Source organism: Canis aureus, chromosome 19 (assembly GCF_053574225.1).
Source record: "Canis aureus isolate CA01 chromosome 19, VMU_Caureus_v.1.0, whole genome shotgun sequence".
NCBI classification, from domain to species: domain Eukaryota; kingdom Metazoa; phylum Chordata; class Mammalia; order Carnivora; family Canidae; genus Canis; species Canis aureus.
The window spans coordinates 45,427,379-45,455,301 of record NC_135629.1 but is presented as its reverse complement, the minus strand read 5'-3'; the positions used below and the strand labels follow the sequence as shown (position 1 = coordinate 45,455,301).

General features: G+C 47.7%; 1 protein-coding gene and 1 long non-coding RNA gene across 7 annotated transcripts in view; one reads left to right on the top strand and one right to left on the bottom strand.

Moving 5' to 3' along the window:
• Positions 1 to 877: 877 nt before the first annotated feature.
• Positions 878 to 22,181, bottom strand: LOC144290272 (uncharacterized). 3 transcript variants are annotated; one of them, XR_013358031.1, is made up of 5 exons: positions 21,421 to 22,181; positions 9,882 to 10,126; positions 6,208 to 6,804; positions 2,441 to 2,694; positions 878 to 1,956 (listed from the first exon to the last, which is right to left on the bottom strand). It is a non-coding gene; the product is annotated as an uncharacterized LOC144290272 (long non-coding RNA). The 3 variants fall into 3 exon arrangements; XR_013358030.1 differs by lacking the exon at positions 21,421 to 22,181 and adding an exon at positions 16,953 to 18,290; XR_013358032.1 differs by lacking the exons at positions 9,882 to 10,126; positions 21,421 to 22,181 and adding an exon at positions 7,181 to 9,081.
• Positions 22,182 to 22,326: 145 nt separating this feature from the next.
• Positions 22,327 to 27,923, top strand: part of UPF1 (UPF1 RNA helicase and ATPase) — a 36,540-nt gene continuing 30,943 nt past the window's right edge. The window contains exon 1 of one of the 4 annotated variants that reach the window (XM_077859313.1): positions 22,327 to 22,798. In XM_077859313.1, the coding sequence (XP_077715439.1) occupies positions 22,568 to 22,798 (231 nt within the window). In that variant the 5' untranslated portion in view covers positions 22,327 to 22,567. The remainder of the gene's footprint in view (positions 22,799 to 27,923) is intronic. The other 3 variants (XM_077859315.1, XM_077859314.1, XM_077859316.1) reach the window with 3 other exon arrangements.

Below are 27,923 nucleotides of genomic sequence, written 5' to 3'. Positions count from 1 at the left end.
CACTGACAGCTGCCTGGTCCTGCCCAGGTCCCTCAACCGCCCCTCAAGATGCTTGGGTCCCCCCAAAGCCACGGGTCTGGCCACCACCTCCCGGGCCTCAGCGGCTGCCGAAGACCTCTCTCCTTCTTCCCCTGAAATTTTCCTTACAGGCCCTCCCAACGCCTCCAGGAACATATTAAAGGAAAATGTTTCCAGTCCAAGCAGGGCTGTTTTACGGCTCTCGGGGCCAGGAGTCTGACCGCAGAGTGGAAAGGCCTCGTCACGCTGCCGTTCCTTCTGCAGAGCGGCCTGGAACCCGCCCTCCCTCCTCTGCCCTCCTCGGAGGTCGGGGCTCTGCAGAGATGCTCAAGCTACAACAAAGTCCCCCTCGCCCCTGCCCCCCCAAGACTGGAGAAGAAATTCCTTAGAGGCCTGGGCTGAAGCCAGGGACTGATGTGTTTCCCATGATTCACTCAACAAATACCTGCAATTACTCCCCCTGTGCACCAGTGCCCCATCGGGTGCCGGGGATGAAGTGGGAACAAGAGGGACCTGTCCGGCCAGAGCCCTTGATCATCCTGAGACAGTGCTGTGGACAGTACTACATGTCAACATGGCTAAGCCAGAACGCCCCGTCCAACTATTAAACACCAGCCTGGGTGTTGCCACGGAGGTATTTTGTAGATGGGATTAACATCCAGGCTGTTTGACCCCACGTAATCAGGGTGGCAGTTAGCCCAAAGGTCTCAAGAGCAAAACTGAAGTTTCCTTTGGGAGGAGCAAGTTCCACCTTGTCCAAGAGAAAGCCAGACCCTAGCTGAAGTCGAGACAGATCTTAGGAACATAATTATTATTATTTTTAAAGATTTTATTTATTTATTTATTAGAGACACAGCGAATGAGAGAGAGAGAGAGAGACAGAGACACAGGCAGAGGGAGAAGCAGGCTCCATGCACGGAGCCCGACGTGGGACTCGATCCCGGGTCTCCAGGATCACACCCCGGGCTGAAGGCGGCGCTAAACCACTAAGCCACCGGGGCTGCCCAGGAACATAATTATTACACTAGGCAAACTCAACACCCATTTGATGTTGGGGGACAGGGAGGTAGGTGAGGGGGGCTTTGTAGTCAGGGAAGTGAACCAGTACAAAACACTGGAAGTGGAGGGGCAGGTGCTTGGCCCTTGTTAAGCCCAACTGGGTTTGCCAACTGTGCTTCTGGAAGTTTGGCTCCCATACCCCAGAGGCTGGGAGACAGGGCCCACCTTCAGGTGTCACTGGATCAGATGGCCAGTTCCTTGAGCAGCCTTGAGTGTTCTCAAGCAGGTACTTTAAGGGAGCTAGGGTCATCCTAGGGATGTGGCCTTGAGCCTTTAGACACCATGTTTGTGTTTTGTTCAAATCTTTATAGGTCAAGGTTTGGGCCTAGTCAAGAAGAGGATTCAGAGGAGCCTGGCTTGGGTTTGGTTATGGAGAGTTGTTGTTTTTTTTTTTTTTTTCCTAAGATTTTTATTTATTTATTCATGAGAAACACAGTGAGAGAGGCAGACATAGGCTGAGGGAGAAGCAGGCTCCCTGCAAGGAGCCTGATATGGGAATCGATCCCGGATCCTGGGATCATGCCCTGGGCCAAAGGCAGACACTCAACCGCTGAGCCACCCAGGCGTCCCGGTTATGGAGAGTCTTGGGCAGCCTGTGGACTGTGGCATCAGTGCCGCCCTGTGTCTCCAGTCTGCCCCGCTGCCCTACGAATTTCAGACTGGTCAGTCCCCACAGTTGCATAAGCCAGCTCCATGCAATAAGCCTCTTGATATACCATATCCTGTTGGTTCTCTCTTTGGGAGAACATGCTTGGGATGCCAGGCAAGGTGCTCAAGCCCCCACTGAGTCATGGAGATGGTTAATGGAGTTAACAAATGTCTCTCTGGATGAGATGGATGGGCAGTCATTGAAGGCGCCTCTTCATTAACATCCAGAACCTGAGAAAGGAAGAAGAGAGGAGTAGGACGCTGAGGACAATCCCTTTGGATGGTTCTCAGGCCTGAGCCAGATGGAAGGGGTATCAGGTGCTATGACAGCCCCAGTTCCTCCCCATAGTGACCTGCAGTCCTTTCCTTGAGGCACTGTTCACTGCAGAAGGGGGCACCCAGACATTTCAAGGACTATCGGACATAGAGACTGAGTTGACACTGATCCCTGGAGACCACAAGGTACCATGGCCATCTAGAGCCTGAGGTCTTGGCAGAGGGGGCGTCTTGGTAATGGACAGTGTCCTGGACAAAGTTCAGCTCACAGTGGACCAGCTCCTTGGTTTCCCAGTGTGTGATTAGAACTGATGAGAGTTGGTGGGCCTTCCTCTGACCACTGAGGTCCTGGCCTGGGGGATGAGTGGGGAAGGCCATAGGAGGCCTCTGAAGCTGCCCCCACCCCAGCCAGAGCATTAAAAGGTACCCAGTATTGCACCTGCGGAGAGGCCACCGCCACAGGCCTGAAGAATGGAGGGGTGGCTCCCTGTACATCTCCATTTACTTTTCCAGTTCGGCCTCTCTCGGCACTAGGTGGGCCCCGGGGAATGAGCGTGGACCCCCACAGGCCCGAGCGAGTCGCTGCCCTCACCCAGCTGCTGTGCTGTGCGGAGGAGCTTCGCCGGAGTTCATCACTGGTACATGGCACTTGCACGTGGCACATGGCCACTGGGTTAGTGAACGCATTCTTTTCTACTCCAATTAGAAAAAAGGATGAAGGAGAAAAAAAAAAAAAGGATGAGAAATAGTTCACGTTCCCATGAGCTAAACAAGAATATGCATTTATACTTTTTGCCCCGGGGCTAGGATTGCCAGATAAGATACAGATGCCTATTCTGTTTGGGGGGGGAGTGGCGGGATGATGAAAAAGTTCTGGAACTAGATAGTGGTGGTGTTTATACAACATTGTAAACGTACTAAATGCCAATGGATTTGTGCACCTAAAAATAGTTAAAATGGCAAATTTTACATCCTGTGTACTTCACTGCAACGAAACAATAAACAGAAATATAGGAAGCCCAACTGAATTTGAATTCAGATCAACAATGAATTTTTTTTTAAAGGATCAGTATGTCCCAGAGGTGTTTGCTGCTGAACAGGACTAATTATTAGGGAAATGCAAACCAAAACCACAATGAGATATTTCCACATCTGCATCCGGTGGCCGCTGTCAAGAAAACAAAACAAGGACGCCTGGGTGGCTCAGTCGGTTAAGCGTCTGCCTTCTGCTCAGGTCATGATCTCAAGGTCCTGGTGTCTAGCCCCACATCGGGGTAAAATCTTTAAACACATTATTTGAAAGTGGAGAGGGATGCCTGGGTGGCTCAGTGGTTGAGAGTCTGCCTTCGGCCCAGGGCCTGATCCTGGAGTCCCAGGATCGAGTCCCCCATCGGGCTCCCTGCATAGAGCCTGCTTCTCCCTCTGCCTGTGTCTCTGCCTCTCTTTCTGTCTCTCATGAATAAATAAATAAAATCTTTAAAAAAAAAAAAGAAAGAAAGTGGAGAGAGGTGATGGTTACACATCACTGCAAATGTACTAAATGCCAACTGAATTGTCCGCTTTAAAAGGGTGAATTTTATGTTATATAAATGTCACCTCAAAGAAAAGAGGACAAATAGTGCTGTGAGAATCGATAAAGTGTTACCTGGAGGATACGTTGTAAGTGGGAAAAACAGCACATGCTGGGGCAGAGGCAGTGTACCCTCTTGACCCCCATGCCTGCAAAGAGGTAGACACACGTCTTTGTGAGCATGGATGATGTCTGGGGAGGGACCTTACGTCCAGGGGCGCCTAGAAGGGACTAGAGGTGGTAGAGGTTTGAGGGGGCAGATGGAGGCTGACAGGGCCATGAGACCACTCAGGTGCCACCCGAGAAGGAGAGGAGGAAGGGGGGTGGGAAGAGCCTTAGGGATGGGAGCTGTGAGAAGGTCCAGGTTGAAGGAGTCCTCATCTGGCCCTGCCTCATGTCAGCATTGCTCTCTGTTGCTCATAAGCTGGGCTATTCCAGAAGCAGTGGTAGCTGGATCAACCTCGTAAGTGAGGGTGCCTGCTGCTGGCCTATGTGCCACTCTTTTTCTGACCCAAGACCCCTCTGTTCATGAGCCTGTCACCTGACAAATGACCAAGGCAGCCAACATCACCTGGCCAAGTCTTGTGGCTTGTGTGGTGCTTCCAAGTTCCTTGTGGCAGATGCTTCCTGGAAGACATTGAGGTCCTGGAGGACCTGCCTCTGTCCTTTTCCTTGTGGCCCCAGCCCAGGAATCCATGCACACTCTTATCCCGAGTCACCTCCCCCTCCCTCAAAGTGGGTGGCCAGGGGTGCCCTCACAGCTCTGCTTATGGGGAAGGATGTCCCTCCACTGTCCTTCAGGCCCCCCTGCATGAGGCTGGACCACAACCACTGCCTTGTCCTCATGTGCCACACAACTCCCAAGACCCATGCTGGAGGGTTAGCACGGTCCTGAGTGTAGGGGTGCCAGATTTATCAAGACAGACACATGCACACCCAGAAAACAAAGGTTTTTGGGGGTTAGGTTTTTTTTTAGATTTTTAATTTTTATTTGTTCATGAGACACACGGAGAGAGAGCCGGAGACATAGGCAGAGGGAGAAGCAGGCTCCCTTTGAGGAGCCTGATGCAGTACTTGATCCCAGGACCCTGGGATCATGACCTGAGCCAAAGGCAGATGCTCAACCACTGAGCCACCCTGGCGCCCACCTCCAGAACTTTTTCATCTTCCAAAATGAAACCCCACTAAACACTGACTCCCTATCCTTCTACTTCAGCCCTTGGCACCCAACTGTTCTACTTTCTGTCTCCATATATCCAATTGTTCTACCAACCTCATGTAAGTGGAACCACACAGTATTTGTGGTTTTTTTAAAATATTTTATTTATTTATTCATGAGAGACACACAGAGAGAGGCAGAGACACAGGTAGAGGGAGAAGCAGGCTCTTCACAGGGACCCCGGTGCGGGACTCGATCTCTAGACCCAGGATCATGCCCTGAGCCAAAGGCAGATGCTCAACAGGCTGAGCCAGCCAGGTGTCCCATATTTGTTCTTTTGTGACCAGCTTATTTCACTCAGTGTAATGTTCGAGGTTCATCATGTTATAGCCTGGGTCAGAATTGCCTTCCTTTTTAAGGCTGAATAATATTCCCCCGTATGGATGCACCACATCTTGGTTATCCATTGATCTGTCAATGGACACTTGAGTTGCTTCTGCCTTTTGGCTGTTGTCAATAATATTGCTGTGAATATGGGTGTGCAAGTATCTGTTTGAGACCCTGCTTTCAATTCCTTTGGAGATCTACCCAGAAGTGGAATTGCTGGATTATTTATTCTATTTTCAATTTTCTTAAGGAACTGCCATATTGTTTTCCACAGTGATTGTACCATTTCACATTCCCACCAGCAGTGCACAACGGTTCCAGCATCTCCACATCCTTGCCAACACTTATTTTTTGTGTTCTTTTATTTTTTTAAAGATTTTTTTAAATCTTTTTTTAAATTTTTATTTATTTATGATAGTCACAGAGAGAGAGAGAGAGAGAGAGAGAGAGAGAGGCAGAGACACAGGCAGAGGGAGAAGCAGGCTCTATGCACCAGGAGCCCGATGTGGGATTCGATCCTGGGTCTCCAGGATTGCGCCCTGGGCCAAAGGCAGGCTCCAAACCACTGCGCCACCCAGGGATCCCTTTTTTAAAGATTTTTATGTATTATTTTATTTGAGAGTGAGAGAGAGCAAGTGGAGGACAGGAGCGGAGGGAGAGAGAAGCAGACTTCCTGCGGAGCAGGGAGCCCAATGTGGGGCTCGATCCCAGGACCCTGAGATCATGACCTGAGCCAAAGGCAGACGCTTAACCGACTGAGCCACCCAGCTGCCCCTTAAATAATTTTTTAAAAGATTTATTTATTTATTTTAGAGAGAGAGAGAGAGAGAGTGCACCCAAGCAGGGGGAGGGGCACAGGGAGAGAGAGAGAGAAAATCTCAAGCAGACTCTTACAGTGTGGAGCCTGGCTCAGGACTCGATCTCATGACCCTGAGATCATGACCTGAGCCAAAATCAAGAGTTGGCCACTCAACTGACTGAGCAGCCACCCAGATACCCCTCGAATAATTGTTATTGGTCCCACACAAATGCCCCATCCCCATTAGCTGTCATCCAGCTCCCCCTCCCCCAGCCCCTGACACCCACTAACCTGCTCTCTGTGTCCATGGGTTTGTCTGTTCTGGACATTCCATACACATGGAATCACACACGATGTGCCCTTTTGTATCTGGCTTTTTTTCCCTCGGCACGATGTTTTCGAGGTTCATCCATGATATGACATGTATCAGAGCTTCAGTGCTCTTTATGGCTGAGAAACATTCCTCCGCGTGCATGGACCAGTGTTTATCCACGCCTCTGTTCCTGGACACTTGGGGTGTTTCTACCTTTGGGCGATGCTGCTGTGAACATACATGTACAAGAATCTCTTTGAGACCCGACATTCAATTATTCTGGGTACACACCCAGAAGCAGAGTTTCTGGCTCATAAAATAATTCTATGTTTAACTTTTTGAGGACCCGCCAAACTTCTTTCCACGGCCGCTGCCCCGTTTTGCATTCCCACCGGCGGTGCACGAGGCTTCCAGTCTCTCCACATCCTTGACAACACTTGTTATTTTCCACTTTGGACGACGATCGTCCTCGTGGGTGTGATGAGGTCCGTTCCCCTTCTGATTCTTTGGTCACCTCCTGACACGCTACGCCAGTTATTGATTCAGGATGACTTTGCTGGCCGTCCGTCCCCCTGCTGGAAGAGGCCACACAGCTCGCTGTGAACTGGGGACAGTGACATGGGGTCGGGGCCTGCGAGAAGGGGTGATTTAGTTTCCCACCCCAGCACCTTCAAAAATAGCCACAGTGGAATTCCATCCAAAATATATCCCGGCGTGCAGCCTGGTGCGGGAATAGAAGGGGGTCCCCAGGGGCTGCCTTCCTCCTTGGAGCCTGGCCGGCCACAATGGGAGCCTTGAGTCTCTGTGGGAACCAGAGCTTTGAGGCCAAGCCCAAACCCACCTCTCCAGACACCCCAGCGCATACCCCAAAAAAGCAACGTATGGTCAAATTAGAATCAAGGTGGCCGCACACTGTCCTCCCACCCAAGGCCTGCTGTGACCCATCGTTACCTTCAAAGAGGCCGTTCAGAGAGCAGAGAAGAGCTATAAAATAGACACACATGCCTATTTTTCTGTTCCCCACCGGCGTCGCTGGGGCCTTGGCCACACATCCATGTTCCACAAAGGGCTCCTTTGAAGCAAGAGTGGGGCCGTAGAGGGGTGCCCACAGAAACCCACAAGAGCCCACTGTTCTTGGGGGGGTCCCTAAGTGGGGTCCAGGTTTGCTGGAGCTGCCTCCCTCCCAGCAGGAGCAGGGTGAGGGCCACATGTGCGGAAGTCAGGACCCCAAGAGAGGGGCTTTCAGAAATGCTGCTGGCTGGGCTGGGAGAAGCAGCTGCATGATCCGAAATATGCTTTTTTTCCAAAGTCGTGGAACTTCCCTGCAGCAGCCACTGCCGCTGCTTACCCTTGAGGGACCTCTCTTGGTACGAGAGAAGAATTCCAGTTTCCTGGCCGCAGAGGCTGGCAGGGAACCGGAGGAGGGGCCGGACCAGGATGTGGGGCAGAGCTGTGAAGTCAGGACCTGGGCGGGTGGATTCAGGAGTGCAACCCGAGCTCAGCTCTGCTAAAGTCACCAAGTGGGATGGGCCTGGGATTGGCCAAGACCTACCCAGGACCCTGCCTGGGCCAAGAGAGACACACACCTGTGGCGGAAGCTCCATGGGGCTTCGGCATGGTCCAAAATGATTTTTCTTTTAAATTTCAATGATGAATTTTTTTTAACATTTTTTAAAAATTTTATTTATTTATGATAGTCACAGAGAGAGAAAGAGAGAGAGGCAGAGACATAGGCAGAGGGAGAAGCAGGCTCCATGCACCGGGAGCCCGATGTGGGATTCGATCCCGGGTCTCCAGGATCATGCCCTGGGCCAAAGGCAGGCGCCAAACCGCTGCGCCACCCAGGGATCCCTCAATGATGAATTTTTAAAAAATATTTTATTTATTTATTTGAGAGAGAGTGAGATCGAAAGGGATCACAGAGAAAGAGGGAGAAGCAAAGTCGCTGCTGAGCAGGGAACCTGATGCGGGGCTCGATTTCAGGACCCTGAGATCATGACCCGAGCTAAAGGCAGATGCTTAGTTCACCGAGCCACCCAGGCGGCCCTAAAGTATACAGTTTGATACATCTGGCATATGTCTACACCTATGAAACTGTCGCCTTGATTAAGATAGTGAACACAGCCATCACTCCCAAATGTTCCCTCCTGCCCTATCTCATCCGTCCCTCTCGCCTCTCCTGGGCAACCTCTGATCTGTTTCCTGTCAGTTTACAGTACTTCACACTTGCTACAATGGCAAAGAAATGGAATCTCGCAGTGTGTCGCCTTTGGGGTCTGGCTTCTTTCACTCGGCTAATGCCATGGAGGTACATCCGTGTTGTGGCACGTCTCCTTAGTCCACGCCTTGTCATCTTTGAGAAGTATTTCATCGTGGGTTCACCCATCACCCCGATGACGGATGGTTCGGTTATTCCAGTACAGGATGATTACAAACAAAGCTGCTGTGAGCAGTTGCACCAGGCCCTCGATGGACCTACTTTTCCTTTCTCTCGAGGAAACCCCAAGGAGGGGCAAGGCTGGCTCTGTGGTGGGTCCATGATGAACTCCTGCAGAAGCTGCCAAGCTGCCTTTCCAAGCGGCTGCACCATTCTGCATTTCCAGCAGCCTGGACGTGAGTTCTGGTTCCTCCCACCCTCGCCGGCACTTGCTAGTGTCAGCTTTTTTCCTGTGAGCATGGGAGTAGGGGATCACGCTTGACACTGTGTTCTGGGTTGTGAGGTTACAGTGGTCTTATATCCTACTTTTCTGTTCTGTCCAATTTGTTTTTTCAAGAATCAAGAATATATTCCTGGGCAGCCCGGGTGGCTCAGTGGTTTAAGTAACACCTTCAGCCCAGGGCCTGATCCTGGAGACCCAGGATCGAGTCCCACGTCAGGCTCCCTGCTTGGAGCCTGCTTCTCCCTCTGCCTGTGTCTCTGCCTCTCTGTGTCTCAAATAAATAAATAAATAAATAAATAAATAAATAAATAAATAAATCTTAAAAAAAAAGAATATATTCCTTTTACAGTGGGGGACCCTCCATCTCATACACACAAAACTTCCAGTTTTCTCCCCAATAGGAAAAACATACAAAAATTAAATGCCCATTAGACAGCAGCTTTGTTTTGGTCAGAAGTCTCATTAAAGGTACCAGGTTTCGGGACGCCCAGGCAGCTCAGTGGTTGAGCCTTTGCCTTCAGCTCAGGGCATGATCCTAGGGTCCAGGGATCGAGTCCAACATCAGGCTCCCTGCATGGAGCCTGCATCTCCCTCTGCCTGTGTCTCTGCCTCTGTGTGTGTGTGTGTGTGTGTGTGTGTCTCATGAATAAATAAATAAAATCTAAAAAAAAAATTTTTTTTTTTAAGTTACCAGGTTTCATTTTCAGGTGATAGAAATATTCTGGAGCTAGATAGAGTTGATGGTTGCACAACACTGTGAATGCACTAAATACCCCTGAATTGCCCACCTTAGAGCTGCTGAAGTGGTAAATTTTATGTTATGTGAGTTTTTTAAATTCAATTTTTAAAAAAATTTAATTTTTTAAAGTGGTGCATCAGAATAACCCGAGTACCTCCGTCATCTACCACTTTGCATCCGGTTGTTTAGGAGAAGTGACCAACTGAGATGATGCCCAGGGTGGTCGGGATGGGGCTCCCGGGAGGAATCTCACCTCCTGGGTGATGGTCCTGGTGTGTTATGGTGGCCGTGTTGAAACCAGCTGGTCCTTCCTCCGCCAGTGGAATGTTCACGTGCCCTGCAATTTGCCCAAGAGCAATTGAGGGATGTGTTGGAGGTGTCCACAGCTGGGCAAACCTGGAATCTACCTCCATGCTGAACGAGGTCAAAAAGCCATCAAGAAGCATGCCCTGAGGGATGGATGTCAAAGCGGCCTCAACTCAGAAATAGAATCACCACCTGAAAAAGAGTAAGTCCCTCTAAGATCACAGATAGCATGATGACCTTTATAAAGTTAAACACAATCCAACTAAAAAATACACGTACTTTTTTTATACGAATGGAGCCCAACGTGGGGCTTGAACTCATAATCCTGAGATCAAGACCTGAGCTGAGGGATGCCTGGGTGGCTCAGCGGTTTGGCACCTGCCTTCAGCCTAGGGTGTCCTGGAATCAAGTTCCGAGTCGGGCTCTCTGCGTGGAGCCTGCTTCTCCCTCTGCCTATGTCTCTACATCTCCCTCTGTGTCTCTCATGAATAAATAAATACAATCTTAAAAAAAAAAGCTGAGATCAAGAGTCAGACACTTAACCGACTGAGCCACCCAGGTGTCCTATGTGCATTTTTAGTGACAAATAGAGGTATAAAAAAATAGAGCACAAGGGTTGAATGGAGGATTCAAGGCGAAGGGTGCTCGGTGGGGGGTGTTAGTTCCATGGAGCTGTTGTAACAAGTCACCAAAGACTGTGTGGCTTTAACCCCAGGAATCTGTTCTCCTCTTTCTTGAGGCCAGATACTCAGGAACAAGGTGTCAGAGGGACCATGCTCCCACTAATGGCTCTACGGGGGATACTTACTGGCCTCTCCCAGCCTGTGGGGGCTCCAGACCTTCTTAGACTTGCAACCACATCACTCCAATCTCTGCCTCTGTGTCCACATGGCCTTCTCCCTGCATGTGTCTCCTCTCCTGTCTCTCTCTCTTTTTTAAGATTTTATTTATTTATTCATGAGAGACACAGAGAGGCAGAGACACAGGCAGAGGGAGAAGCAGGCTCTCTGCAGACAGCCCGATGTAGAACTTGATCCCAGATCCCGGGATCATGTCCTGAGACAAAGGCAGATGTGCAACCACTGAGCCACTCAAGTGTCCCTCTCCTGTCTCTTATAAGGACACCTGTCATTGGATTTAGGGCCTACCCTAAATCCAAGATGATCTTATCTGGAGGTCCTTCACTTAGGTACTTCTGCAAGGTTCTGTTTTCTTTTTCTTTCTTTCTTTCTTTTTTTTTTTTAAGTTTCCGTTTTCCAAATGAGGTCACATCCATAGGTTCTGGGGGTCAGGACTCAGCCGTTTTTTTTTTCTTTTTTTTTTTCTTTTTTTTGGAGGAACACCATCCAACTTATTATAGGAGGCCAACGTTAATTATTGCTTGTTGGGTTTTTAAAAATGACTAGTAACCAAGTAAACAAAAGTGGTCACAGAACCTCTAGGGATGAGAATATGGCCTAGACCAAGCATTATTTATTTCTCATCCTTTCCATGTCATATCTTAAAAAAGCCCTCCCGGTTAGTGTTGAAATGCAGATGCCTGGGGCACCTGGGTGGCTCAGTTGGTTGAGCATCTGCCTTCAGCTCAGGTCATGATCCCAGGGTCCTGGGATCGAGCCCCTGCTCAGCAAGGAATCTGCTTCTTCCTCTGCCTCTGCCCCTCCCCGCCCCCATCCTCCTCCTGCTCTTGCTCAAACGTGCAGTTTCTCTCTCTCCCAAAGAATAAATTAGAAAAAAAAAAAAAACTTTAAAAAATGCAGATGCCTGGGACCATCCAGGACCTTCCCAAGCTGAGAAACTGGTGGGGGGTGGGGTGGGGTCCTTGGAGATCGAGCCCCTCCAATCTGAGATGCCTGCATCATACAGGACATCCCAGGCCCCTCTGAAAAGCTCCTAGGCTTCCTTCCGGGACAATTTCTCCTGGACAAACTTTTTAAAGAGTATCCAGATGAATCCCAACCTCCTATCACCCAGCGTTGGATTCAAAGACAGTGTGTTTCCTGCTCTGCGCCTCAGTTTCCACTCCTAGAAAATGGGCCAATGCCACCTACTCTCAGAGTTGCTGTGGTGCTGGTTGTCAGGTGACACTAACCTCTATCCTCCTCTTGTTCGTTTTGCAGCAGGGGTTTGTTTCTCAACCTCAGCACTTTCAACATTTTGGGCCGGATTTCCCTGGGGGCTGGGGGAGGAGTTTGCCCTGTGTGTTGTAGGACTTGTAGCAGCATCCCTGGCCTCTACCCACTAGATGCCAGTATAGAGTTGCCAGATTCAGCAAATACAAACGCGGGATTCCCCGGGGTAAATTTGAATTTCAGATAAACATATAATGATTTTGAGAGACACCTAACTCTGGGAAATGAACAAGGGTTAGTGGAAGGGGAAGTGGGCAGGGGGTTGGGGTGACTGGGTGATGGGCACTGAGGGGGGCACTTGATGGGATGAGCACTGGGTGTTATGCTATATGTTGGCTAATTGAACTCCAATAAGAAAAAATTTTAAAACCCTATAAATATGAAAAAAACAGGAAAAAAATAATGATTTTTTAACCTAAAAATATATATTCCAAATATTGCACGGCACATACTTACACTAAAAAACACGGACAAGGTAGTGCCAAGGAAATTCAATGGAAAAAGGATAGTTTCTTCAACTGATGGTGATGATGGGACATCTGGATGCCCACATGCAAAGAATGAAGTTGGGTCTCCACCGTATATATATAGTGGTATATATACACCATATAAATCTCTGAGACCTTGGATTTGGCAATAATCTCTTAGAAATGATGCCAAAAGCACAACCAACAAAAGGAAAAACAGATAAGGTAGACTTTATCAAGATGACGCTCTCTGGCATCTCTTCTTATAAGGACACAAATTCTGTCGTCAGGGCCCCACCCTCATGACTTCATCTACCCCTTAATTCCCTCCTATTCCCTCCTAATACCATTGCTTTGGGGATTAGCGAGAGATTCAACGCATTCTGTGAATTATCTTTTCCCTTTCTTCATGGTGTCCTTTGGTACAAAAAAGTTTGCAATTTTCTTTTTTGTTTGAGATTTTATTTATTATGAGAGACACACAGAGAGAGAGAGAGAGGCAGAGGGAGAAGGAGGCTCCATGCAGGGAGCCCGACATGGGACTCGATCCCGGGTCTCCAGGATCAAGCCCTGGGCTGAAGGCGGCACTAACCGCTGAGCTACCCAGGCTGCCCAGCCCTTCATTGGTCTAGTTTTCTTTGGCTGCTGATGCTTTTACTAAATGTCAATGTCTAAGAAATCTTAGTCTATTTCAAGATCACACAGATTAGCCCCTGTGTTTTCTTATAAGAGTTTAATGGTTTTAGCTCTTCATTTAGATCTTGGATCCATTTTGAGTTAATTTTTGTATATGATGTGAGAAAGGGTTCTGAAGTCCACAATCTCCATCTTGCTCTCTGTTTTGTCGGTGGATATCCAGTTGTCCTAGCATCATTTGTTGTAAAGAATGTATTTCCCCATTGAATGGTGGATGAATCAAGATTCTCCAGAAAAACAGACCCAACAAAACAGAAAGTGAGAGAGAGGAAAAGAGGTAGAGGGAGATGGAATGAGGGAGAGGGAGAGGGAGATTGAGACTTCATTTCAGACAGCTGGCTCACTTGATTATGGAAGCTTGGCCGATTCAACACCTGCTGAGTAGGCTAGACACCTAGGAAAGTTTGCACTTTGAGTCTAAAGGCAGTTTCCTGGCAAAATTCCTTTTTTCTTGAGGCCAGTCTTTTTCTATTAAGGCCTTCAACTGATTGGATAAGGACGACCCATACTATGAAGAGGAATCTGCTTTACACAAAGTCTGCTGATTTATCTGTTCATCTCACCTAAAAAAATACCTTCATGGAGACACCTAAAACAATGTTTGACCAAACATCTAGGTACCGTGGCCTAATGAGGTTGACACAGAAAATTAACTGTCATAAGTCCACCTCTTTTTTTTTTTAATATTTCATTTATTCATTCATGAGAGACAACAACTCTTAGATGCTCTGATATAAAGTCAATACGTCATGTCACATGAGAAGGGGATAAGAGAAGGAAGAAAACATAGATATTTGCTATCTACATTATACACACACATTCATAACAGAAGAAGGAAACAAATACTTATGACAATTACAGTCCTCATTTCTGTAACTGACCATGTGGGCATAGCCAATGGGCACCACCCATTCCATATTCCCTTTGCCCTCGGCAAGCACCTGAGTGATCGTGCGAGCCAAATCTTCATGCCTGAAGGGCCATGAGTGATCCTGGCCAAATTGCGTTGTAATTTTCATTGACCTTAATGGTAACACTAAGGGCATGGTAATACCAAGAGATAACTTCGGGGATCTCCTATATTCCAGACATGCTCTTCCTTCCTTACTTACACTGCAGAGTCACTGGCCATTTCCCCTTGATGGTCAGGATCAATCACTCTAGCCAGCACAGGAACTTTCTTTCTTTCTTTCTTTCTTTCTTTCTTTCTTTCTTATATTTATTTGAGAGAATGAGAGGGAGAAGGAGAGAGAGAAGCAGACTTGCCATTGAGCAGAGAACCTGATGTGGAGCTCTTTCCCAGGACCCTGAGATCACAACCTGAGTCAAAGGCAGAAGCTTAACCAACTGAGCCACCCAGGTGCCCCAGTAATTCCCTTCTTTACCTGTTAATTCCAAGGCATGAAGAACCTAGAGTGACCAAGTGGTCATCTTAACTTGCAGCTCAGTGGGATCATTGTTTCTCCTGGTCTAAGCATTTCTCCTTTTTTTTTTTTTTTATTTATTCATGAGAGAGAAGAGAGGCAGAGACACAGGCAGAAGCAGAAGCAGGCTCCATGCAGGGAGCCCAACGTGGGACTCGATCCCGGGACTTCAGGATCATGCCCTGAGCCAAAGGCAGGTGCTAAACCACTGAGCCACCCAGGGATCCCCGTGTTCCTCCCTTTAAAATGAAGACCTGTAGGCCAGAAAAGCATAAAGTCATAGGGACAGGAAGCAGAAACTTTGCTAGTGGGTCACTAGGGGTGATAGTGAGTGGTGCCACTCCCATCACCACCTCTCGATTCCTGGATCCTTGAGTCCTGGTTGGGGGGGGAATAGCACCATAGATTGGATGCTGATTCAGAGCATATGCAGACTCCTGGAGAACCGTGCCCCAGCCTACAATGTAATGCTACCTCGTTGGCACTGAGCCCAAGTCTTCAAATGTCTATCCCACTGCGCTACCAAACCAGCTGCTTCAGGGTGGTGGGGCACACGGGAAAACCAGTGAATTCCATTGGCATGGGTCCATCGCTGTGCTTTATTTCCTGAAAAGTGAGTTCCTTGGTCAGAAGGAACACCATGAGGAACACCATGATGGTGGATAAGGCCTTCAGTAAGTCCACAGACAGTAGTTTTGGCAGAAACATTGCGTGCGGGGAAGACAATTCCATGTGCAGAATAAGTGTCTGTCTGGTAGGACAAAATGCTCTTTCCCATAATGGAACAATTGTACTCAACCTGCCACTAGGTATCTGGCTGATCACCTCAGGGAATGTTGCCATCCCGGGGGCTCAGGGTTGGTCTCTGCTCCTGGCAGGTTGGGCACTCAGAAGTGGCCATAGCCAGATCGGCCTTGGTGAGTCAGAAAGTTCATGATGCTGAGCCCATGCATAACCTCCATTCCTGCCACACGGCCACATGGTTCATGAGCCCACTGGGCAATAGCAGGGGTGGCTGGGGAAAGAGCCCGCCTGGAATCCATGGTACAGGTTATCCTATCCACTTGACTATTAAAATCCTCCTCTGCTGAGGTCACTCTTTGGTAAGCATTCACACGACACATAAATATCTTCACACTTCCTCCCATTCAGTGAGGTCTAGTCACATACTTCTTTCCCAGATTTCTTTGTCATGAATTTTCCGATCGTCTTCCTTCCAATTCTCTGACCATCCAAACAAACCATTTGCAACAGCCCATAAATCAGTATAAAATTGCATGTTTGGCCATTTCTCCTTCCAAGCAAAATGAACAACTAAGTGCTTGAAGTTTTGCCCACTGGGAGGACTTCCCTTCACCATTGTCCTTCAGGGATGTCCCAGAGGGATGGTAGTGTTGCAGCTGTCCCCTTTAGGTGGGGCCTGTATATTGTATAATCCAGGTCTAAGATATCTTCCTCTAGGGGTGTCTGGGTGGCTCAGTGGGTTAAGCATCTGCCTTTGGCTGGATCATGAACCCAGGCTCCTGGGATTGAGCCCCAAGTAGGGTTCCCTGCTTAGTGGGGGTAGTCTGCTTCTCCCTCTCTCTCTGCCCCTCCCCACTGCCCATGCTCTGCCTCTGTCTCTCCCTCTCATGAATAAATAAATAAATATTCATTTTAAGATTTATTTAAATAAATAAATCTTTATTTTAAAAAATTTATTCATGAGAGACACAGAAAGAGAGAGGCAGAGACATAGGCAGAGGGAGAAGCAGGCTCCATGCAGGGAGCCCAATGTGAGACTCGATGCCAGAACTCCAGAATCCTGCCCTGAGCCGAAGGCAGACTCTCAACCTCTGAGCCACCTAGGCATCCCAATAAATAAATAATCTTTTTTATTTTTTTAACGATTTTATTTATTTATTCATGAGAGACACAGAGAGAGAGGCAGAGACACAGGCAGATGGAGAAGCAGGCTCCATGTAGGGAGCCTGATGTGGGACTCAACCCTGGGGACTCCAGGATCATGTCCTGGGCTGAAGGCAGGCACTAAACCACTGAGCCACCCAGGGATCCCTATAAAATCTTTAAGAAAAAAAAAAAAAAAAAGATAGCTTCCTCTGTTAGCTGATGATGTTCATAATAAACTTCACATGAAGCTGTAGACACAGATATAGGAGACAGAAGGCAACATAGCACAGGTGGGGACCATGGACATTTGGGCTACTTCTTGCAGCTTACTTATTTGTGCTTTTGGGATCTGCTTGGACCAGATCTTATATATTTACCACTACCATTGAGTGTTGCTGTGCATACCCACCTTCACAGGTTGATGTGTCAGACAATATCAAGTTCATGATAGGTAGCTCAGGTCACGTGGTAACTTTGTGGCCCATGGTGAAGTATTCAGTTCTTACTAAGGCCCAGTAGCAGGCCTAAAGTTGTTTCACAAAAGGAAGGTAGTTATCTGCAGAGGATGGCAGGGGTTTGCTCCCAAATCCTAAGGGCCTGCACTGTGGTTCACTTATGGCTTCCCTATCAGCCAATGCCACTTAGAGTACCATTGTAATTGCTGGATCTCATGGCTCAAGTGGCAGAACAAGTTGCAAGGCAGCCTGGGCCTGTTGCAAAGCCTTCATGTGCTCCGGGCCTCCCCTTAAAACTAAGTTTTCTGAGTCACCCAGTAAACAGGCCACAGGAGCACACCCAAATGAAGAATCTGTTTGCCTCCAAGATCAAAGAGGCCCACTAGGTGTTGTGCCTCTTTTTTGGTTGTGGTAGGAGCCAGATGTGACAACTTATCCTTCACCCTATATCTCTCACGCCATTGGATCACTAGAAATTTCACTGAGGTAGAGGGTCTCTGAAATTTTGTCAGATTTACTTCCCATCTTCTGATATGTGACTATCTTACCAATAAATCTAGAGGATTTTCTCCTTACTCACTAGGCTCAATCAACACAATGCTATCAATGTAATGGCCTAGTGTGGTACCCCGTGGAAGGGAAAGACAATCAAGATTCCCAATACCTAAATTATGACATAAGGCTGGAGGGTTGATATACCCGAGATGGGACAGTGAAGGTGTACTGCTGGCTTTGCCAGCTGAAAGCAAACTACTTCTGGTGGGCCTTATGGATAGGATTGGAGGAAAAGACATTTGCCAGCCCAATAGCTACACACCAGGTACCAGGGGGTGTGTTAATTTGCTTAAGCAATGAAACCACATTGATAGAACAGCTGCAGTTGGAGTTACAACCTGGTTAAGCTTGCAATAATCCACTGTCATTCTGCAAGCTCCATCTGTCTTCTGCACAAGCCACAGAGGAGAGGTGAATGGGAATGTAGTAAGAATTACCACTCCTGCATCTTTCAGGTCATTGGTGGTGGCACCAATCTCCGGAATCCCACGAGTGCAGGATTACTTCAGTTTTACCATTTTCTTAGTAGAGACAATTCTAGTGGCTTTCCCTTTGCTATTTCCCCCATAAAAACCATTACTCAGAGGGATCCCTGGGTGGCTCAGCGGTTTGGTGCCTGCCTTTGGCCCAAGGAGTGATCCTGGAGTCCCGGGATTGAGTCCCGCGTTGGGCTCCCTGCATGGAGCCTGCTTCTCCCTCTGCCTGTGTCTCTGCCTCTCTCTGTCTCTCATGAATGAATAAATCTTAAAAAAAAAAAAAAAAAAACATTACTCAGGGAACTTATGTGAAGATTCTGCTAAGTTTATCTATTCCAATTGTGCATTCTAGAACCGGGGAAATAAGCACAGGATGGGTTTGGGAACTCAGTGGATCCATATCTCACCTCCAGAAGGCCCTACTCTGACTGGTGTACAGCAGTGACATTTTGGGTCTCCTGGAATTAGTGTCATTCAGAGCCAGTGTCCAGTAATCCCTGAAAGGCCTGATTATTGCAGTTTCCCCAACACACAGTCACGCTAGTAAAGGGCCGTGGGTCCCATGGGAGAGACTGAAAGATTAATAGTGTAGTTTTCACTAGTGTACTGGAGTCCTTCCTCAGCCTTCCCTTTTTATTCAAGGGACTTGGGTTTGTGAACTGGCTCAAGTTCAGAAGTAGATGGAGGGTCTGTGGCTCTCTGTTTTGATGGTTCAAGATTTTTTTTTTCACTCGATCTAGAACTCTTCTGCTTATACAAAACAAATAAGAATTTAGTAAGCTTCCCATCGATTTTACTTCTGGGAGTACCATGATCAACTAGTCCAAAATACAGAATAGTCTATTGCTCAGACTATTCTGATGGCTCCTTTGCCTCTGCTATCCATTTTGGTAACCACATCTACCTTGCCTTTGGTTGTTGAATGCCACTACTGGGCTCCTACCACTCCAAAGTCCAATTACTCTCTCTACATTTAGGTTTCCCAATTCAATGGCAACAGTTGCCACGGTAAGCTCTGGTCTACAAAGGGGAGTGATCAGAGAGCTCTTCAAGGATGCTGAGGCTCCCCTCTACCCCTGCCCCCACAAATTCACTTCTCACAGTCACGCTGAAAGGTGTGTCATCTGGACCCTCTGAGGGAGGTCTTAAATGACAATCCACTCAAACATTTCAATCTCTGGTAAGTCTTTGACTTCTTTTCTCTATTGTAAACCACAATTACTATTAAATTGTTTATTTCTCCTTTCAATTTTATCCCAATTTGCTTTATGTATTTTGGGACTTTGTTGTTAGGTGCATATATCTTTATAATTATTATATCTTCTTAATAGATGAAATCTAAATAAAATCTTAATAAAATAAAATGTTAATTAAAAAATAAATATTTTATTTATTTATATTTTTTTAAAGATTTTATTTATTTATTTATTTATTTATTTATTTATTTATTTATTTATTTATTTATTTTTATGAGAGACATACAGAGAGAGAAACAGAAACATATGCAGGGGGAGAAGCAGGCTCCATGCAGGGAGCCTGATATGGGACTTGATCCTAGATCCTGGGATCATGCCCTGAGCCAAAGGCAGACACTCAACCGCTGAGCCGCCCAGGGGTCCCTATTTATTTACATTTTTAAAAAGATTTTACTTATTTGAGAGAGAGAGAGAGAGAGAGAGAGAGAGAATGAACATGAGCCAGGGGAGGGGCAAAGGGAGAGGGAGAAGCAGGCTTCCTGCTGAGCAGGGAGCCTGACTTGGGGCTTTTTCCCAGGACTCTGAGGTCATGACTTGAGCCAAAGTCAAAGGCTCATTATTCTCATGAATAAAATCTTTAAACAACAACAAAAAAAATCTTTAAACAAACAAACAAAAATAACAACAACAAAACAAGTCAGACTCTTCATCCAGGTGCCCCTAGTTTAAATCCATCTGACAATCTCTGCCTTTTTTTTTTTTTTAAGGTTTATTTATTTATGATAGACACACAGAGAGAGAGAAAGAGGCAGAGACACAGGAGGAGGGAGAAGCAGGTTCCATGCCGGGAGCTCGACGCGGGACTGGATCCTGGGACTCCAGGATCGCACCCCAGGCCAAAGGCAGGCAGGCGCCAAACCCCTGAGCCACCCAGGGATACCCCCCCCTTTTTTTTTAAGATCGTATTTATTCATGAGAGACACACAGAGACAGGCAGAGACACAGGCAGAGGGAGAAGCAGGCTCCCCACAGGGAGCCCGCTGCCGAACTCAATCCCAGGTCCCCGGGATCATGACCCGAGCCCGAAGGCAAATGCTCAACCATTGAGCCACCCAGGTGTCCCTCTTTTTTTTTTTTTTTAAAAGAGATTTTTATGTATTCATGAGAGACAGGGAGAGGCAGAGACATAGGCAGAGGGACAAGCAGGCTCCCTGCAAGGATCCTGAAGTGGAACTCGATCCCAGAACCCCAGAATCAACCACTGAGCCACCCAGGTGGCCCTAATCCATTTACATTTAAGTAATTCCAGATAAGGACTTATTTTTGCCATGCTGCTACTAGTTTTCTATATGGCTCTATCTTCCTCCCTCCCCCACAATTCCTCCGCTACCACCTTCATTTTCAATAATGTTTTAGTATATCATCCAAAATGTCATTTTGCAAATGTGACTGTACGTAAAAAATAAAGAGGAAATCTTTAGAAGTGGAAATGCTAAGTCAAAGGAGGGGAGGAAAAGGCATTTAAATCTGTGATAGGTGTTACCAGATTGGTCTTAAATGCTTCTATCAATTCAATTGACTATTCCAAAGAGGACTTTGTGTTTTATTGAAACCATCCATTGGCTTGTTGGAATTTCCTCTTAAACTCTGTTTTTCTGGGAACCTAATTATTCAATTTCTCTATTCCCACATTTTACTGCATAGTAGGAGGCCAGAAAAGATGTAAAGAAAGAAAAAGGAATCTCTTATCATGTAATGACAGGAATATTGGAAAATGAGAAACCATACAGAATCAGGAACTTTTAGTGTAGCTGTGCAAACCAGGAGCCCTGTGAACTGACTTCAATTATTTAGAAGGCCCCAGAATCTTGCAACAAAAAGGGAAGTGGATGTGGAGAGGTTTTCCCAGTCACTATATAAAAAAGGAAGCTGAGGCTTGAAGTTAATAAACCAGTAGCTGAACTTGGACAAACTTTTACTGAGCACCTACTGTGTCGGGGCATTATTCTCCCCTTGGGAAAGATTGTGTAATGTGAACAAGCCAGCTTCTGTGCATGTCGAAATGCTTTTTTATAAATACTTCAGGAAGTGAACAGTAGTGCAAGTATTCTTCATCTCACCTTTTTTTCCCCAACATTTTAAAAAAGATTTTATTTTTAAGCAATCTCTACATGGAACGTGGAGCTCGAACTCACCACCCAGAGATCAAGTGACAGGCTCCACACAGAGAGCCATCCAGAAGCGCTTCTTCATCCCATCTTAATGGATAGGATTTCCCTTTCCCAGGGGAGGAAACTCTAGACTCAGAGAAGTGAAGTCACTTGTACAAAATCACACAGCTAGCAGGTGTCCAGGTCAGGATTTCACCCCAAAGCAAGCACTCCCAATCACTTTTTTTTTTTTCCCAATCACTTTGGTATAGCCTCTGAATAATAAGATTAAAAATTATTAATTATGCAATTATAATTAATGTAACCTATAATTACAATATATTATTATAGCTATTGTAATAATTACTATATTAATTGACATTATTGTTATGATTATCGTCCGAAGCAGCAGCAACCACCATTGCCCTGTGGCCAACCTCCATGCTAAGGACTGTCCCATTCTTTTTTTCAAACAACGAATACTGAGCATCTATCTGTGCTATGCCAGGACCCCCATTTTACAGACGGGGAAATTGAGGCCCAGGGAGCTTCTCCCAGAGATGGAGGTACACTGTCCCTGCCAAGCATCCTCAACTGGGTGTTCCGAGACCACCTTTGTAAAGCAACCTGGTAGTGTTCAATTCACGTAAGGCACCGCAGCCACCCGCACCGGTGCAACTACCTCGGTCTCGCCGCCCCGCGCCGCTGAACAGCGGTTGGGGCGGGACCACGTCCTCGTGCGGCCGCCGCGACGGCGGTTAGAAGACCCGCCCCCTGCGCGTGCGCTCTGAGTGTTCCGCCGGCGCGCTCAGTTGCGGGCGTCCGGGCGCGGTTGGAGGCGTCCGCGAGGAGCGCGCGCGCCTGCGCCGGCGTCGGGCTCGCGCACGCGCACCTGCGCCGGCGTCGGGCTCGCGCACGCGCACGGCAGCGGCAGCGGCGGCGGTTCCTGCCGGGGGCTGCGAGCGGCGGGCGGCTCCGAGGGGAGCAGCGGCGCTGAGGGGTTCGGCGGCAGCAGCGGAGGCTCGGCACGCGTGGCTCTTGGCCCAGCTCGCGCCGCGGAGGGCGTTTCAGTCTGGTTCAGGAGCGTGGGCGCGGCGGCGGTGGTGGCCCGAGGCCTGCGGCCTAGGCCTCAGCGCGGCGGCGGGCTCGAGTGCGGCGCGGAGCCGGCCTGAGGGCCCTACTCGGCGGCACCATGAGCGTGGAGGCGTACGGGCCCAGTTCTCAGACGCTCACCTTCCTGGACACCGAGGAAGCCGAGCTGCTCGGCGCCGACACACAGGGCTCGGAGTTCGAGTTCACCGACTTCACCCTCCCCAGTCAGACGCAGACGCCCCCGGGTGGCCCCGGCGGCCCCGGAGGAGGTGGCGCGGGCGGCCCGGTCGGCGCTGGCGCGGGCGCTGCGGCCGGACAGCTGGACGCGCAGGTGAGCGGCACATGGCGGCGCCGGAAGCCCGGGCTGGGCCGCGGCGCCCGGGAGCCTGCTCGGGGTCCTGCCCTCTGGCCGGGTCCGGAGTAACCTGTCTCGGGTCCCCGACTCAGGCCCGGCCCGGGCTGACCTTCCCCGAGTCTCCCATTCCGGCCGGGCCCGGAGTAACCTGCCCCGGTTTCCCGTCTCCAGCTGGGCCTGGGTAGTTCTGTTTGGAGTCCGGCTGTGGTTGGGTCCGGGTGATCTGCTCAGGATCTACCTCAGGCCGCATCTTAGGTCACCTGCCCGAAGTCCCTTCCGGGCGTGTCCGAGGTGACTTGCGGTCGGTCGGTCCCTGGCCAGGTTGGGGATGACCTGTCCCCGAGTTTCCCTCCTGCTGCGTTCGTGCCCTGCTCAAGCCAGCGCCGGGGTGATCTGCCTGGGTTCCCCCACTGGCCGATCCGTCCTCCCTGCCCCCCCCCACCTGTGGTCCCAGCACCCCTCCCCCCCAATCATGCTTACTGAGCCGCGGGTTCAAATTTCCCCAGGCCCTGGGACGCTGGAGAGGAGAGGGTCGAAGCTCCTGCAGCAGAAACCGATTTTTTGCCACCAATCGAGACCCCCATACTCGTTGGCTATTAAGATTATTCAAGAGACAGGTTGCGTTTTGTTTTTCCTCCTTGTATTGCCTGTTGCTGAAACCGACCTGTTATGTAACTCCACAGCCCTGCCTTGGAAAAGTTAGATTTGAGTTTGTTCCTCCAATGGGGTAGTGCTAGTGGGTTTTACATAAATGGTACTGCCACGTTGGAAAATTTTGTTTTTAATGAATGTTTTTAGTGAATGTTTAGGGGAAAGCTACTTGGATATTTTAAGTTTGGGTTATGGGAAGTATCACACTCACACTTCCTGAACCTAGGTCCCTGCTCTGGTGTGGCAGAGGGCACTGGCTGGGGTCTTGGGCTGGGATACCTTGTCACAGGTGTCCCTTGGTATGAGGACCCACCGTCAGGGCTGGGGGAGCCACACCATCTCATCCAGTGTGAGCTCAGACTGTCCTTGGGGGAGGAGGGCTTGCATTCTAGTTGATTGAGTCACTCCCGTGGGTAGACCACCCACTTGGATTTTCTTTTAGCCCCTAATAGAAGCAGAAAACATTTGACTCATTCTAACCTCAGATTCCTTAAAAATAGATGCCTGTTGGGTGGAGCATCAGGGAGAACAGGTGTGCAAGTATGTATGTTTTTTCAGTTTGGTTTACATATGGTGGAGGAAGGTAGAGAGGAGAGTTTGCCTGAGCGGCTGGCAGCTCATAACACCTGTAGTTTCATGTTCTGTAGACTTGTTTCCACAACTGTAAAAAGGGAGTATAGGAGTTTTGTTACTTTTAAACATATGTGAGACCTGGCCTCATGTTTGGGTGGACCGGTTAGCACTGTCTATAACTTGTGTCCAGCATGGCCAGAAGGCTAAGGAGAAAAATCTCTCCATTGAGCAATGTGCCAGGATTCATGGCAGCTCAGGATTGGGAAAGGTAATTGTTTTATTGCAAATTCTTTTTAAACTGTAACTAATATAAAGCAGCAGCTCTGACTTCTAGTGTTGTCCTTGCAGGTCTGTGTGATTAATTGCAGGGTGTGTCCTTCTCTTTAAGTTGAAATGATCTATTTTTCTGTACCTGGACACTGATCTATGTAAAACAAGAGCCTTAAACTCTCCAAATTAGGTAAATGTTGCAGTTTAGCTCATTTGAGTTCTCATGACATCAAAAGGGTTTACCCTTCCTTGCCTTTAATTAACTCTGACCCACTCACCTTTAGCTTAACTTTTGTGTTTGGGGAATATCCTTTTTATTGCAAGAGAAGGCCCTAAGTTTGGAGGCAGGAAAGTCTGAATAGAATTGGAAAGTGGAAAAAAGTTGATTATTTCCTGTGCCAGTTGGTGGCATTGGCTGCCTGCAACATTTGGGATTTTCCTTATTTGTCCTCAGGAGTTGGCTGTATAGCTAACTGTACGATGGGGCTTCCAGAAAGACTCAAAAAACCCATTCTGAATGCCTTTTGATTTTATCTTATTGGATAAGTGGCTGTGACTTATCAAATGCTGTGCAGCCACTTCTGTTTCACAGCTTTCCTGAGATAGAATTCATAACACCGTATGGTTTGCCAGTTTAGAGTATACAGTTCAGTACCTTTTAGTATATCCCCAGTTGTGCAGCCATCTCCATAATCAATTTTTGGACATTTTTCATCACCCTAAAAAGAAACCCCACAGATCTTAGCCTGTTGGTCCTCTGTTCTCCAACCCCAGGCAACCTCTAATCTTAATGTCTTGGGTTTACCTACTGTGGACATTTGATAGAAATGACAATATATGGTCTTCTGTGTCTGGCATGTTTTCAAGGTTCATCCATGTTGTAACACATGTCTACTCCCATTTCTTTCTGTGACTGAATATTTCACAATATAAACAGACCACATTTTATTTATTCATTCATCTGTTGGTGGATGTTTGGGTTGTTTCCACTTTTAGCTATTATAAATAATGCTGCTGTGAACGCTTGTGTACAAGTTTCTGTGTGGCTGTAGGTGAAATTGCTGGGTTGTGTGGTAGCTCTGTGGGTAACCCATCCAGGAGCTGCCAGATTGTTTCCCAACGTGCAGCCACATTTGATACCAGTTTTGCTCAGGATTTTTTTTTTTTTAAGATTTTATTTATTTATTCATGTGAGACACGGGGGGAGGGGGGCAGAGACACGGGCAGAGGGAGAAGCAGGCTCCATGCAGGGAGCCCGACGTGGGACCCGATCCCGGGTCTCCAGGATCACAACCTGGGCCGAAGGCGTCGCTAAATTGCTGAGCCACCTGGGCTGCCCGATGCTCAGTTGGTTTTACCTGAAAGCTTGTTTAGAGGCAGAATGTGTGTCACTGCCAGAGTAGGAGAATGGCAGGCAAGGGTGACTCCTGCTGAGCTCAAATAACACTTGTTTTCTTGTTTATGAAATAAAACTGGTATTTCTCAAAGCCTTTGAGATCCTAGGATGACAAGGGCTGACATAGCCCTGTCAGGTGTCCTTAAGACACAAGGGACCATTTTCTTTTGATTATCTGACTCTTTGCTGGGCCATTCCCCCACCCCTCAAAGGGCAGGGAAAGGTAATTTCAGAAGTGCTTTGCATAATAGCTGGTGTTACAGTCGTTGGAATATTTCCTTTTGATGGTCAGTACTCTCAAGTTTTCTTCAAATATGGGTATTATGGTAGAAATCTGGGGATCCCTGGGTGGCTCAGCGGTTTAGCGCCTGCCTTTGGCCCAGGGCGTGATCCTGGAGTCCCGGGATCGAGTCCCGCGTCGGGCTCCCAGTGTGGAGCCTGCTTCTCCCTCTGCTGTGTCTCTGCCTCTCTCTCTATCGTGAATAAATAAATAAATCTTTATTATTTTTTAAAAATAAATCTTAAAAAAAAAAGAAATCTAAGAGTTGGGTACACTACCCAGCTAAAAAAAAAAAAAAAAAGAATGAAATGTTAATACACACAATGATGTGGATGCATCTCAGAATAATTACACTGAGTAAAAGAAGCATTCTGACAAAGAGTATATACTCTGTGACTCTTATTCTGTTCATATAAGGCTCTAGAAAGTGCTAACTAATAGTAATAAAAGGCAGATTAGTGGTTGGGGGAGGGAAAAAAAAAAGGGAAGGATGACAAAGGGCATAAGAAGACTCGGTGATGGATATGTTCATTATCTTGATTGTGGGTGTTTACATACATGGATGTATGTCAATTTATAAAATTGTATCCTTTAAACATGCACTGTTGATTGTATGTCAGTTATACCTCAATGAAACTCAAGACCATGTGGAGATATCACTACCCACTCATAAGAGTGGCTTAGATTCCTTAAAAGGCTGGAAAACCACTTGGAGCAGTCATACCTTGCTGGTAGAATGGTTCACACCTCTGTGGCCCAGCAGAGAAACAAAGACAGTTGTCTACACCTGGGGCTGCTCTGAGTACTTATACCTGCTTTGTTTATGAGAGCCTCAGACTGGGACAACCCCAGTGACCATCAGCAGGTAAACAGGGGCTCTTCATCAGTTGTCTTTTTTTTCTTTTTTAAAGATTTTATTTATTTATTCATGAGAGAGGCAGGGACAGAGGCAGAGGGAGAAACAGGCTCCATGCAGGGAACCTGATGTGGGACTTGATTCCGGGACCTCAGGATCACACCCTGAGCTGAAGGCAGATGCTCAACCACTGACCCACGCAGGCATTCTTTTTTTAAAGTAGGTTCTGCCCAACATGGGGCTTGAACTCATGACCCTGAGATGAAGAGTCTCTCTACCAACTGTGCCAGTTTGGTTCCCCCATCAGTTGTAGTGCTGAGTACATACACTTGGGCTTGTTTTTCCTATTCAACTGGTAAGATACTTGGCTAGTAAGATACTTGGCTAAAGAGTTGCTAACTTGGGATCCCTGGGTGGCGCAGCGGTTTGGCGCCTGCCTTTGGCCCAGGGCGCGATCCTGGGGACCCGGGATCGAATCCCACATCGGGCTCCCGGTGCATGGAGCCTGCTTCTCCCTCTGCCTGTGTCTCTCTGCCTCTCTCTCTCTCTGTGACTATCATGAATAAATAAATGAAAAAATCTTTAAAAAAAAAAAAAAAAAAAAAAAAAAAAGAGTTGCTAACTTAGTCTTTAAAACCATAGTCCTGGCTGCCTTCAGAATTCATCATGGAAGGCTGTCCTGACATATTCTTGAGCAGCCAGGTAAACAGATCATCTGCTTACTGGCTTGTAGCTTATGAAGAGGAGGAATGAGTTCAGTATAGTTCAGGGGTTCCTGAAAGTGGTGAGTTTAAAATCTGGGACTTTTTCCATCTGGTTTCATGAACACTCAGTTCAGCTGTGATATAAGCACACCTTGAGAAAATTGGAGATAAGACACGGGTAACCTTGCAGGAGCTCTGGCAAGTGTTTGTCTGGCACTTTCCCCTTATTGGATTTCCCTGGTTTGTTTCCAAAGGGTTCGGACTCAATGGGCAATTTGGGGAGAGGAAGGGCTTCTGTATCAGTCACATAAGTGAAATGACTCTTTCTTTATCCCAATTTCTTAACCCAGATGCAGTAGAATTGGGGGCAG